General features: G+C 37.4%; 1 protein-coding gene across 8 annotated transcripts in view; it reads right to left on the bottom strand.

Moving 5' to 3' along the window:
• Nucleotides 1-14,996, bottom strand: part of CASK (calcium/calmodulin dependent serine protein kinase) — a 393,911-nt gene that overhangs the window by 58,710 nt on the left and 320,205 nt on the right. For all 8 annotated transcript variants that reach the window (XM_057537971.1, XM_057537969.1, XM_057537975.1 and 5 more), the window contains exons 12-14: nucleotides 11,813-11,890; nucleotides 8,695-8,775; nucleotides 2,681-2,869 (exon numbers count right to left, since the gene is read on the bottom strand). In XM_057537971.1, coding sequence (XP_057393954.1) covers nucleotides 2,681-2,869; nucleotides 8,695-8,775; nucleotides 11,813-11,890 — 348 coding nt within the window. The remainder of the gene's footprint in view (nucleotides 1-2,680; nucleotides 2,870-8,694; nucleotides 8,776-11,812; nucleotides 11,891-14,996) is intronic.

A 14,996-nucleotide genomic window follows, 5' to 3' on the forward strand; every position in this document is an offset into this window, starting at 1 on the left:
TGTCTAAGCTATTTTAAGTTTGGTCTTTAACACTTGCAACTATGGGAGTACCAATCAATAGAGAAATAATTATAGGTGAGATGTTAAAAATGGGAAAACAAGGGTGTAACAGGAGTACAACACCCTTGGGAGATGGACCCAGCATACATAGTTGGATACATTGTAGAAGGTCCAAAAAGCAAAAGAGATCATACAGGTATATCCTGCATGGTAATATAATGTTTTTAATAGGACAAATAAGCAAGCAAATGAAGCTGTATTAAATGTAATAGAAAACTATATTATTGAAAATATATTTCATATAAAAATAATTTGTTTTTATGGCAACCAATTAAAAGAAGAAATACACACCTTCACTAGGATCACAGAAGATGGAAGACAGGAGGGCTTCTTTAAGGAGACTTTTAGGGAAGATTCAAGGCCATTTTGTACTTTCTGAAAAATGTAACTCAGGGGTGCAGTTTTACGCTTTTACTCAGTCTATGTTTCTATGTAGTTAACTATACAGAAGATCAAGCAACTGTCATTGGGTTGCTTTAGAATATGACGATCACAAGACATTTCTGGGCCTCCTTCTTGTGGTCACTTCCACTTTCCTGTCTGCTCTGATTGGATGAACATCACCCCCTCTCCTGCTTCTCTGACGCAGCCTTCTCTCCGCTATAGCTCTGTCATAACTGTACCCGTTAAACAAACTGTGCTAAAGTGCATATTTACTTGTTTAATGTAGGTAGCCCTGGGACTTCCCTGGCGGTCCAATGGTTAAGACTCCACACCTCCAGTGCAGGGGGCACAGGTTCGATCGCTGGTCAGGGAACTAAGATCCCGCATGCCCTGCAGTGTGGCCCCCACTCCAAAAAAAAAAAGAAAAAAAGGAAAAAAAGTAGGTAGCCCTGTGGAAACTGAGTTCCATGAAGGGGCCATGTCTTATCTGCCACTACATCATTGGTGTACAGTGATCTGCACATAGTATAGGCACTTAAAAAATTTGCTAAATGAGTGAATGAATATATAAAATGAATGAGGGGAATATTAGACTTTCAGAGCTGGGTGGAATTTTGGGGATCGTGTAGTCAAGCACACTTTTGGTAATACTTGCTAAGCAAAGTATGAGCAAAATGAGGCCCACTGACATGAAGTGATTTGCCCGAGGTACCCAAAAGTTGCTACTGCCCGCACTCTTTTAAGTCAAAGAGTTGCCTGGAGAGCACCAGGTGGGTGAGGTGATTTGCATGTCCCCTGTCTGCTGTAAGTCCTGAGATAATATAGTGTAACTGGCAAAGAACAGTAAATGAGAATTACAACCCGAATATCTAGAGTTGAGGGCTTTCTGGAAATTGCAGTCATAGGATCACTGCTCTGTAACTCTTCCTATAACTTGGAAAGCAACTGGGCAACTTTCTTAAGTAATTTGTTTTCCTATATCCCAATATCCCTTTTCTGTGCTCTGAGGAAAACATATGAATGCATACGTTTGAATGTTTTCCTTTTCCCTAAAGAAATGATTTCTCCTAGAACTTGGGACTTTCCCAATACTCCCTGTCTCAGCGGGTAGCATCATTGTCCATCTGGCTGTGAAAAGCCTAAAGCTTAGGGTCATCCTCGATACTTGCTTCTCCCTCAGTCCCCAATGTCAATCCATTATCAAGGTCTTTTGTTAAATCTATTCACTTCTTTCCATTTGACATCCATCCCTCTAGTTCAGAGTTCCATCACCTCTCCCCTGTATTACTGCAATAACAGTCTCTTAACTGCTCTCCCTATATCCACTCTTGTCCCCCTCTAATCCATTCTCCAGAGTAATTATTTCTAAAATGAAAATCTGATCTTATCTCCCTGCTTAAAACTCTTTAATAGCCTCCCACTGTTTTTAAGATAAAAAACAGAATCAGTACTTGTGAGGTCCTGTTCCTGCCGTACACCTTGTTTTCTGCAGTCCAGCTGTGGTGCCTTCTTTCCATTTTAAAAACTATGCTAAGAGCCTTTTCACTAGCAGGTTTCTGCATATGCTACTTGGTTTGCCTGGATGGTCTCTACTCTCCCTGCCCCCTCTGTTCAGTTAACATCAAGGAGCCTTTCCTTGATCTTCCCAACCTATGAAAATTCTACGAGGATGAGGCAGGGTTCAGCATCATTCTATTCCAATGCTACACCTAAGTACTGAGAAAACGAATTCACATCAAATAGGTAGACATGAATGGAAGGAATTTTATTTTAGCAATGGCACTCAATTCTTTGAATGTCTTCCGAATTAGTCTTCCTCTAATTTTGTTGAAGGCAAAAGATCTGGAAACCACTAGACTTGTAAAAGGAATTTTAGACGTTCACTTTTTCAACACCAATTCCAATATTTCAAACTGTACCTTTCTTTGCTGCCCCAGAGGTTTTTACACTCTAGACTAATATATCAGGTCTGTCCTTTTTTGTTGTTGTTGAAGAGCAACTATGAAAGGAGAGGTGGGAAGGAAAGCCAACATACCTTAGGCATGGTGTCAGGCAGAACGATTTTAGGTGGGGGGGGGGTATGGTGGTGGCCTGTTTAGGATCTGGAAACTGATTTCTTTAAAACTATCCATGCCCTCCTTTCCTCCCCACCTCCTAGTAGTATAGGTGGAAGGTAGCTGCTCTAATTCATGCTGGGATTTTATGAGAATACAGAAAACTTTCTTTTCCTACTTACCATTGGTTCATCTGTGTTCTTTTGGAACTGGACCAGGCGAACTCTGGTCACGTTCTCCATATCCATGTCTCCATTTGCGCTTTCTGGAGAATCACCATTTAAATACGGAGAAGTGGGAGGAGGTGTAACCCTCAATGCTTCATCACTGTAAACTTCATGTGCCACTACATCGTGAGTCTGAAGTAAGGCCTGATATTTTACGAAGGAAATAAAATATTAATAATAGAACTATTACAGCAGAAGTCTATTATATAAACATATATAAAATTATTCTTTGCCTCTCAAAGGTATCTCTCATCTAAAGAGAACTCAAAGCACATTACACCTAGATATAGCCATGCCATAATTTCTTTGTGATAAATAATCATGATAGATGCATTTTGAAAAATGAAGGAACAAATGAAAGAATGAGTGAGGCAATCAATGAATGGATGTGTTTGTTGACTATCTGGGTAAGAGGTGTTGTCCGATGCTATGAAAAAGTGCCCAACTAACTTGTTCAATTAAAGGCTGACATAATGCAATTTCAAATAATTTAGCAGAAAGAATCATCTGTACGTAGAGCTGGCAAATTTGTGCTGGGGCTTAAAATGGAAACAAATTTAAAAAGAAACAGTGCAATAATTGGTGCATTGAGCAAATGTCTTTCATCAATGGTATTAACAATAACTCTGCTATATAACGCAAAGGGTAATTTATAACATACATCTTAGTAAAAGAAATAAAAACACACAAATGTACCTGAAGAAATGTAATTTCCCAAAATATCACATGATATGGAGCTCAAAATCTAAACCTATTTAATGTTTTTGTTCATTTCTACTTTTTGGAGCACTTGCATAAATAAAAAGTAAGTTGACAGTTATTATTATGACTTCTTTTTGCAGAGCCCATTAACAAAGAAAAAGTGATTTCTTTGTATCGATATCTCCATATGTCATCTTGGTGAAACTGGGTAATAAATATCCCTTGTTTCCCTAAAAAAGGCTATTCTTCCACTTACTGTACATTTTCTGCCATCATAAGAAAGTTTTTAATAAGCATGAATATTTGAACATTTCTACTTCAAAGAGAATTTTACAGCTGAGTATCAGTATGTTTGGTGCTTTATGCATTATATTTTCTTGTGTACTAACTATAAATTCAGTTTTATTTTAATCTGTGATCTGTCTGGTAATGAAATATCTAGAGATAATGAAACATAATTAAAATCACCTTAAAAGTATAGCTTGTAGCATCTCAAATTAAGTTATTTAATTAAAAGATTTACCAAAGTCATGACTTGGCTATTTTCGCTTTAAAGGTACGCATACGACGCAAAAATAAGGTAACAATGTGGTAAAATCATAAAGAAGATGATGTTGATTAGACATCAACAGAGCATATGCTTGGAGCAATATACCCTTTTTTTTAAAACATCTTTATTGGAGTATAATTGCTTTACAATGTTTTGAATTTGTAATGGAAATGCCGGATATTTCCAAGATCTCAGAGGGCTGGTCTAAACTGGGGTCTAGGTGAGGGGCACCGAGGGGCACTAAGCAGCGCAGCTTGAAATCAGGGCTCCACAATGGTCCTGGGGACCTTGGCTTCCTGACCAGTGCCCTGACTACACCCTGCACTAGTACCCCAGGCCAAAGTGGTGGTGGTTATGGTATGTGGGGAAATCCCTCTTTTTCCCGTTTAACTGTAGCCACTTAAGAGACTAAGATTTAGGGCAGAAAGTAAAAATCAATAATAGACAAACTGAAAAACTTCATCTGTTAAAATTAGGTTCATTGTATTAATTATACATGTGTCTTCTATAAACAGTGAATTTTAAAACAATTTTTAAAAAACATGCTTTGTATGACTGGAGGATATATACCCAGGTAAACAGAGAACCAAACTTCATTAGGATAATGCCAGTTACATGGGTTGGAGAAAGTGTTTGTACTGCTTTTTGCAAATGATTTCTATCCATCCTTTTAAATTATATAAGCAAACACTTGTATTTAATGTATTATTTATAAGGAAGGATAAGCCCACAGTCACAAAAATAATACCAAAATTGAACTTTAAGAGAAAAATCCTTAAATTATATCACCAAATGAGGTCATACTTGATATTAACCGCTATTTGCCACTGTAAAAGACTGCTACCACAAAATGAAACTTAATCCAACGCATATGCAAACCAAAAAAAAGGGGTCACTTACAGATTGTTAAAAAAAAAAGCCATTAAAAAAGAGTATGCCAAATAAAAAATAGGGAAATCAGAGTTTGAATATTTTTCTTCAAGTATGTCATGAGGTATGATTCAGCAATTGTTACTAAGCTGAAATAGCTATTATTTTTAATTACATAAGAAGAATCATGTAATAGGAAACACTTCCATATGTATGTAAAAAGGACGTGGACAAGACAACTAAGAACTTCAGACCAAAGTGGGAAAAATTCATTTAAAATTTATAGGAAAGGGACTTCCCTGGTGGCGTAGTGGTTGAGAATCCACCTGCCAATGTAGGGGACATGGGTTCGATTCCTGGTCCGGGAGGATCCCACATGCCGCGGAGCAACTAAGCCCGTGCACCACAACTACTGAGCCTGAGCTCTAGAGCCTGCACCCCACAACTACTGAGCCTGTGTGCTGCAACTACTGAAGCCCATGTGCCTAGAGCCCGTGCTCTGCAACAACAGAAGCCACCACAATGAGAAGCCCGCGCACCATGACGAAGAGTAGCCCCCGCTCGCTGCAACTAGAGAAAGTCCGCGCGCAGCAACGAAGACCCAATGCAGCCAAAAAACCAAAAACCAAAAAATAAAATTTATAGGAAAAAATATGGATTTTAGGTTTGAAAGTGGTTCCTCTGGCTTCTGAATTACAATTACAAATCATAAAATTAATCACTTAATAATGAAGCTTTCATATCAACCTAAGGTGATTTTTAACCATCTTGTTTTTTGAGAAAGTAGGATACAAATTTGCTTTTAAAAAATAGGATCTAGAAGAGAAAATTTTAAAGGAAAAAATTAAAGCACTGACATTCTATTCTGTTTATATTGTCTTTACCCTTAATGTTTTATATTTTACAATTGCAATAAGCAAAGGATCTGTTCTTTTTTAAAAAATAAGTCTTTCAAATGGAATAACTGAAAGATAGTGTAATAATATTTTTTATCATGACCTCTAGAGTACAGATTAAAAAAAAACATTTAAATCTATACTTTTTTACTCTTAATTACTGTAAATATTTATAAGTATCTGTATTTTTAAGTAAAAGGTAATCTAATATTAAATCCTCATTTTAATGATCAGAAAGCAAAGAAAAAGTCAGATAATTGAAGAAATAAGTATAAAATTATAAATACGCTAAGAATAACTCCCAAACCTTGGTATAATAAAAATTATAAGCATTAAAATATTTTCCTTTAGCTATTAATATTTCTTTAAAAATGCCAGATTTTGAAACCATGATCTTTCTTTTAAATTTTTTTTTTTGAAAAGTTCTGCATTTTTTTTTTAATGAAATCTGCAGGTTTTTTTAAAAATTTATTTATTTATTTATTTATGGCTGTGTTGGGTCTTCGTTTCTGTGCGAGGGCTTTCTCTAGTTGTGGCAAGCGGGGGCCACTCTTCATCGCAGTGCGCGGGCCTCTCACTATCGCGGCCTCTCTTGTTGCGGAGCACAGGCTCCAGATGCGCAGGCTCAGTAATTGTGGCTCACGGGCCCAGTTGCTCCGCGGCATGTGGGATCTTCCCAGACCAGGGCTCGAACCCGTGTCCCCTGCATTGGCAGGCAGATTCTCAACCACTGCGCCACCAGGGAAGCCCTAAACTTTTTTTTTTTTACTGGAGTATAATTGCTTTCCAATGTTGTGTTAGCTTCTGCTGTACAATGAAGTGAATCAGCTATATGTATACCTATATCCCCTCCCTCTTGGACCTCCTTCCCCACCAATCCCACCCATCTAGGTCGTCACAGAGCACGGAGCTGAACTTCCTGGGCTTTATAGCATGTTCCCACTAGCTATCTATTTTATGCATGGTAGTGTAGTGTATATATGTCAATCCTAATCTCCCAATTCATCTCACTCTCTCCTTCCCCCACTGTGTCCACATGATCTTAAAATGCTTATAAGATAGAAACCTCCAGCATTTAAAAGTTTAACACAGTATATATAGCTTGGAATTATATTTGCCATATAGGACATTATCCAAACATACGCTTATTTGGGAATGACCAATGAGTTCAAATTAAGTTTGTAGGAAAATCGATACTCATTACAAGTCAACCCACATTTAAGAGCACAGGCTTTGGAGCCAGCAAGATCTGGGTTTTCAACCTCAGTGAGGCCACTTACTAGGTGGGTGACCTAAAGCAAGCCTCTTTGCCTTTCTAGGGTGCGGTTTCCTCTCTGAACTGTAAAATGGAGTTAATCACATCACTTCACATCCCAGCCATCAGCAAGTCCTGTCATGTCCAACCATCTCTAAAGTAGAATCCCAATTTGCTCATTTTCCACCAGCCCCGTCCTTCTTCAAGCCACTACCACCTCACAACAGCCTCCTAATTGGTCTCCCTTTTTAAACTCTTAACCCCACTATAGTCCATTCTCTACACAACAGCCCCAGCAATCTCTAAAGCACAGGTCTAACAATATTTTCCTGCTTGCAATCACTCAGTGTCATCCTACTGCAATCAGGAGAAAATCCAGACTCCTTACCATGGCCTGGAAGGCCCTACGTGGTCTGGCCTCTGCCACCCTCTCCAGCTCTTCTTGTACCACCCTTTCCCTTGTTTACTATATCGAAGCCACAATGGCCTTACTTCTGTACTTTGACCCTACAAAACTCTTTCCTGCCTCTGGGCCTTTGCATTTGCTCTTCCCCATGCTTGGACATTCAGAAAGCTGGTTCTTTCATATAACAAGTCTCAGCCCACATGTTGGCTCCTCAGAGGGGCTTTCCCCTGACCATCTGAAGTAGCTTCCACTTTACTATCATCTCTGCCCCATTATCCTTTTTTTTTCATAGTTATTATCACTATATGAAGTTATATTGTTTGTTTACTTGCTCACTGTCTGTCTCTAGCTCACCTATCCACGTCTCACCTAGAATGGAAGTTTGTTTGTCCTATTCACCACTATCCTTAGTGCCCAGCACAGTGCCTGGCATATAGTAGGCATTTACATATTTGATGAGTAAATGAAAATGTCTTTTAAGTACTTAGCTGGGTGTTCAGAAATTACAAGAACTATTTATTATTTCTGAAAATGTTTACTAATAGCAGTGCACATATTAATTTCTCTCTGATGTCAGAAAAGCAAAATAAACCAAGGCTTCGAAGGTAGGTAAGTTGTGAGAGATGGGGCTGTCTGAGCTTTAATGGTTTTGAAAAAAACCTTAACTTTAAAAAAAGGATTTTATTTGGGTATATATTAATTTCTTTATTTAGCTTACTTCAAATCTGAAAGATCTATTGGTCTCAAATGGTCCTACATCATTCTTGGAATTGAGCTGAGGTTACTTATCAGTTTATAGACAGACATGTCTGTCCAAAACATACAGGCTTCTGTCTACGGAAAACACACTGCACAGAACAGTCAGTTGAGGCGGGGCTAACCTACCTGCAAACGGGCAAGTTCCTAATCTACTCAGTGTTTTACTGAGAACTTACTATGTGCCCTACACATGACAGATACTATGGAGTAACTAATAATATTCATTAGCTAACATTTATTAGGCATCAAGCATATATCAGGCACTGTGCTAAGCACAGTAGATGTATCATCTACTTAATTCTTATTCCAACTCCATGAGGCTGGCAAACAGCATCTTTACAACTATGACACAAAGTAAACAACAACAAAAAATTTTAGTATATCTGGTATTATCTGGTATTGTAATCTTAACTGTCTGATATTATACGGCTAAAAGCACATTTGATGAAGATAGCTGTATTTCATAAGGATTAGTAAAAACTTCTTTTGAAAGTGAGGTTTTATTTCTATGGAAGTTTAATTGTTACTTACCATGAAATGAGGTTGTGTTAAAATACGCTTTAGTTCCTTTGCATCGTTATTCTCAGGGTAACATGAAATTTCTTCCAATACCTAAAAAATAAGCAAGATATTTAATAGTATAATGAGGATGCTAGATTTAGAAAATATAGAATTCTTTTAAATTAAAAATTATGAATGGATTTTTATGGCAGGCAAAATAATTATTTTGGAAAAAATTCATCATTTTATTCAAAGGTTATTAATATATAAAAGAGCTACATTGGTGGTAATAAAAAATAAAACAAATTGCTGTAATAGTCTCTGCCTTCATTACCCAACTATAACTCAAAAGATTATTGAAAAATACAAAACAAAATGACAAGTCTGTAATACATATTTATTACAGGTATAAGTAACTTAATTAAACTTAATGGGAAAATATCTCTGCAAATCTTTTTCCAAACTCACCATCAAGATGAATCTGTAATAAAAGTTGGTAACAGCTTTCTTTTATATTAACTGTCAATTCCTTTCAGAAAGATTAAAATGACAAAGGCTCAAATAAAAACAATTTAAAGAAGAGAAAACACTTAAGTACTTTTCCTTGTAGTCTGAGAGAATCAATGTGATTCTCCACACTCATCTCCTCACATAGAGAAAGCCACTGCTCGGCAATGGTTCCTAGAATTAATTGCCAGGGAATCCAAGAGAATAATTTAAAAATAAGACACACAATCAAAAACTTTTCTCTTTTCACTCACATTTTCTTCACGAATTAGTTGTTAACATTTTCTCTGTATAGGTTTAAATGGTTGTTTTCAAATGAAATTGTTCCTCAAAAGTTATCCCTTACCACTAGGATGGAGTTTACCCATTTAAAATTTGATTATGTGACATGAGCCCAGGGGAAGGCCTCTGTTCCTTTTCAGAGTAAACATACTACTGCAGTTCCAAGTGTACATAGTTGGACTCAGAGTGGTTATACACATTGCACTCAATCCTAAAAGTTGAGCCAATCGAGGATTGCTTCAGCAGGATTGGATGTCAGGGGCACACAAGTCATGTCCCAAGTAGGAATCTCTTGACTCGCCTTTGAGAATCTTAATTCTGGAGCAGGAAGGAATGTTTTGAGGTCACTTAGCCTAAGGCTTAGATCTCAGCCAGTGCTACTCAACCACCTCCTCAGAGAAGAACAAACAAACAAACAAACAAAAACTATAAGGTTTCCTTCTTATCTAAATGTACTCTTGTAAAACAACTATACCCCAATTAGAAAAATGTACTCTTAACAAGTGCTGGTTATGCTGTTAATTCATATTGTTTAATGATGATAAGCCAATTCTCCTTTGGTGTATTTTCTGCTTTGAGTTTCTAAACCAGTGAAACAAAAGATGAAACAATATACTCTCTCTGGTCCCCTGCTACTCTCACAGCCTATGATTTTAAACACTGAGGTGTGGTCTCCTAATGCAGACAGAACCTCTCCTGACTGCTGCCCTGACCAGGTGGGCAGGCCTAGCGGCTTCCACAACCTTGGACTTGGTTCTCAGTGAATATATATTTTCCAGTACAGGTCTTGTGTTTAAAATCTGATAGGGAAGGAATTATGTCTTTCACATTCTTTCACTTAGTAATTTCACTTTATAAAATATTTTTCTGGGCTTTGCTGGTGGCTCAGTGGTTAAGAATCCGTCTGCTAATGCAGGGAACACAGGTTCGAGCCGTGGGCCGGGAAGATCCCACATGCCGTGGAGCAACTAAGCCCGTGCGCTACAACTACTGAGCCTGTACTCTAGAGCCTGCGAGCCACAACTACTGAAGCCCGCGAGCCACAACTACTGAAGCCTGTGAGCCACAACTACTGAAGCTCATCCGCCTAGAGCCCGTGGTCCGCAACAAGAGAAGCCACTGCAATGAGAAGCTCGCGCACTGCAACGAAGAGTAGCCCCTGCTCACTGCAACTAGAGAAAGCCCGCACAGCAACGAAGACCCAACACAGCCAAAAATAAATAAATGAATAAATAAATTTAAAAAATATTTTTTCAAAGGAAAATATTTATTTGTATAAAGACTTTTATGACATCAAAAAGTGAAAAAAAAACCCCAAAAGGTATCTAACAGTGGAGGCATTTATAATTCATTATAATTTAGTAACAGCAGAGAAAAATTATGCCATCATTAGAACTTATTTACGAAGACCTAGCAGAAACATGGAAAAATGCTTATTATATTATGTTAGGTTAAAAGAAAGATATATTTTGATTGTAACTACATAAAAATTTATATGCAAATGGATAGTGATTAGAAAAGGACATGCAGGGGGCTTCCCTGGTGGCACAGTGGTTGAGAATCTGCCTGCCAATGCAGGAGACACGGGTTCGAGCCCTGGTCTGGGAAGATCCCACATGCCGCGGAGGAACTGGGCCTGTGAGCCACAACTACTGAGCCTGCGCATCTGGAGCCTGTGCTCCGCAACAAGAGAGGCCGCGATAGTGAGAGGCTCGCGCACCGCAATGAAGAGTGGCCCCCGCTCGCCGCAACTAGAGAAAGCCCTCGCACAGAAACGAAGACCCAACACAGCTAAAAATAAATAAATAAATTTATTTTTTAAAAAAAAGGATATGCAAAAATGAAAATTACTGTGTTAGGGTGATGGGGTTATAGATGACTTTTTACTTTCCAAACTTTCTGTAGTGTGGTTTCTATAATAAAAAAAGTTAAAATTTTGTGAAAGATGTACACTAACCAGTAATTTATAAAAATGACTTCTCTCTGAACTTAGTTGTTATAAACATTCAATTAACTTTCAAAAATTACCACCTTAAAAAAGCAACTCAAACTTTCATAGCATGTCGATTTCCACCAAGAGCGGTAAAATAACTTTTTCTTTTTTTTAAAAAAGAGAAGTAAAATTGGTATGTTAACATGTTCAAGTTTACATACCAGAACTAGAAATCTAGGCAATGTTGCTGCCGAGATTTTTTTTTTCTTTTCTGTATGTAAATTCTCAGTGATAAACTTAGAAATACTAAATCTGAGTATAATGGTCTAACTGTGACTTCAAGGAAACTGCCTCTTACTGTGCAGCAGAAACGTTTTCATACCAAATATGACACCCAAATACATCTACAAAATATATATCACTTACCTCTTTGGCTCTCTGTACTGCATCACTCGGAGGATTCCTGATTTGCGGTGAAGATTTTGTGTTAATTTTGTCATATAGCTAAAAGCAAAGGAGAAAATCCAATCAACATTCATAATTCTTTGCTAAAATTCAGAGCTTCATATTTATTATTTCACTAAACAATATTTTCCCCTTAAAAAGGCAGGCTGATGATTTTAGTGGGATCTTCTTGTTAATGTCTTATTCATTCAAATGAAACTTGTTGGGATGAGTGCTACGCATATCTTTTTAAAAATCATCAATATTTCAGTAATCACAGCATTTTTTCCCTCTGATAGAAGCAACATTTAATAAGATGAATACAGAGTAAAATGAAAGAATGCTTTCTGGCCAAGACACGTCTGAAGGAGTTTTCACAGAAATCTAAATCTTGGGAAAGGGCAAACCCAACTCCTTCTAGGAAGGAATGCTCTCGCGAAAGGTTTATACTTGTTTTACTAGGGCTGTTCATTAACAGTATCAGTGCTGGCACCCTTCCGCAAGAAATCAAGGACATAAACCTTTTTCCTTTTTAATTTGTAAATTCACAGAGTATGGGAAGAAACCGAAAAGAATCTATACTTTAAAAACTCCGCAAATCTAAATGATCCAAAATTTAACTTTCTGAAGAAAATTCTTTAGAGAAGAATCCCTGTAGTGTAGAAGTGCAATTAAAATATTAATTTTTACTTCAGACGAAACGTCTCATTCAGCAGTCTGCTTTGAAAAGTGAAAAGTTTAAAATGGTCTTGGCTAGACGGCCACTTCTATTTCCTAACTTCTCTAAAATAAGTGGGGGGTTTTTGGGGTTGGTTTTGGTTCTGTTCTTTTTTCCTTCCCTACTATGCACAGCAGTGCTAGTGGAGAGGTCACATACCATAATATTCTTCAGATTACAGTTACACTTGTTTATACTGATGCAGGATAAAGCTTTATGACTTGTAAATGTTTGGGCCACACCATACACAAAGATTCCTAATGATTGATAGGCAGACAGACAGATAAATAAATAAAGCCTAATGATAGCAATGTGAAGATAGAGCAGTGACCATTTTAAAATGGCGGCATTAAGAAAGTACTACTAAATTAGAGGTTAAGTAAATAGTATAAGTAGGCTAGTAAAATATGCTCTATTTAAAATATTATATTAACATTTAGGGAACTAGTGATATGTGGCTTGTTTATAAAAGTTTGCTCAAATCCCTGTAGAATACACATGGGCAGTCTCCATCCTCTGAATGACTTCCATCTCTAAAGATTGTAAATTTTGAAACTTGGAACCACCGAATATATTTTTCCATAGAAATAATGGTATATGCAGTGTAGGTTCCCAGACTAGTCTATAGAGATAAATGAAACACTGTACATATGCAATAAAAAGTAGGAGGGGAAAAAAACCCAATCCCCCCAAAATAAGGAATCATAAGTTAAAAAAACACATTTAAAATACCTAACACTTAAAAAATAGATATAGCCATCACCTGACATGTCATAATATTAATAATCAAACAAAATAAAAAACCTACATGGATAATTAAAAAGATTTTTAAAACTCTTAAATGCTGTTTGGGAAAAAAAAAGCAAATTTAATTTAAGGCTTTACAAGTTTACGGCACTATCATTTATAATGTCTTTATAATGCCTAATTTCACCACAAAAAGTTTTGCCTTTTTCTTGAACAAGGACTATTACTAATGCTACTTTCAAAATTTTCAACCATGGTTAGGATTAGTTTCTATTTAAACATTTAATAAATGCACATTAGTTTTAACTCACAAAGCAACAAAAATTCCAAGCTCCCAGAATTGCTCTCACTCTATCACTGGAGACCTTTTATTTTTGGCTTGGTCTTATGATGCGAAGTACAGTTCCCTAGGTCTTATATCAGTGTGGTTTCTTGAGGACTTGTAGCAGAATCAGCTGGAGTAGTTACTTAAACGCACAGATTTCTGGGCCCCACTGCAGATCTACTGAATCAGAATTTGAAATGGGGATCCAGAAATCTGTGCTTTAATAAACTCCTTAGATATTTGTAAATCTTATGCCCAGTGCTAACTTTTGAGAATAGTTGTAGTAGTACAAATACTAACAACAATGATAATTGTTACTTTTATTGAGCACTTAGTAGATGCTAGTTACTAGTCAGAGTTCTTAATATATATTCCCTCATTTAACCTCAGACAACCTTGTAATGTTGATATCCCTACTACTCCCACTTTACAGATGAGGAGACTAAGGCAGAGAGTAGCAAAGTGAGAACCAATGTTCTAGCTTTACAACAACTTCACAGGTGGCATGCAGATAAGGCCCTGATCCAAGGAAAGTGCTCAGACCAAATTTCCCCCTCCTCCTTTGGTTTTGCCTGATCCAATTAATCACACATTCACCCAAAGTTCAGTGGAACTAGTGGTGGGATGAGGGGGAGGTGAGATGCTTAATATGAAAGGCAGATAAAGTAGGAAGGAATTAAATGATGGGACCTTCTGCTTGAGGTGGGGGCACTGGGCTCTGCCCCTCCAACTCCTAGGAAAGCACAGGACTGGAGCAGTCAAGGCAGGCATTGGATGGAGTGGGTGGTGTCCATGTGGTTAAGAATAGATGGTGAATTTCAACTGCCTGCTCATTAACCAAAAGAGTAATTAAGAACTGAGGCAGGAAGGGATAGGGAAGGGGCTTACTTTCACCATCAGTGGGAAGAAGTGACCCCTTGTTAATCCATCTATCCATCTAATATTTACTGAGGTCCTACCATGTACTAGGCAGTGGGTTCTATTCACTGGGGTTATGGAGAGGAAAAAGATGATAGTTGCTATGCTCACAGAAGTCACAAATTCCAAAGACATGTATAACCAAAGGCCCAGGAACAAATGCCAGCTTGATCCCCCTGAGGACCTGAGAGTACTTTGGTCCCCAGCAATATTAACTAGGAAATATCTCAGCGAGCAGTCCCAAGTTGGGGACTATCTGGATGTGTATGCATGACATGCCAACCTTCATTCCCCTGCCCCCTATTTCTGTGACTCTATCTTTGCCTTAGGGATTCAAAATATTTTAGGGATACCCATAACAAATACAAACTGTTTGAGAGATATGGCAAAGTACGTAAATAAAAAGTCATCAACAGAGAAAAGTTTGAATGCAATGTAACATTACATTGTTTTAAAAC

This window comes from Balaenoptera acutorostrata, chromosome X (genome assembly GCF_949987535.1).
Source record: "Balaenoptera acutorostrata chromosome X, mBalAcu1.1, whole genome shotgun sequence".
NCBI lineage: Eukaryota > Metazoa > Chordata > Mammalia > Artiodactyla > Balaenopteridae > Balaenoptera > Balaenoptera acutorostrata.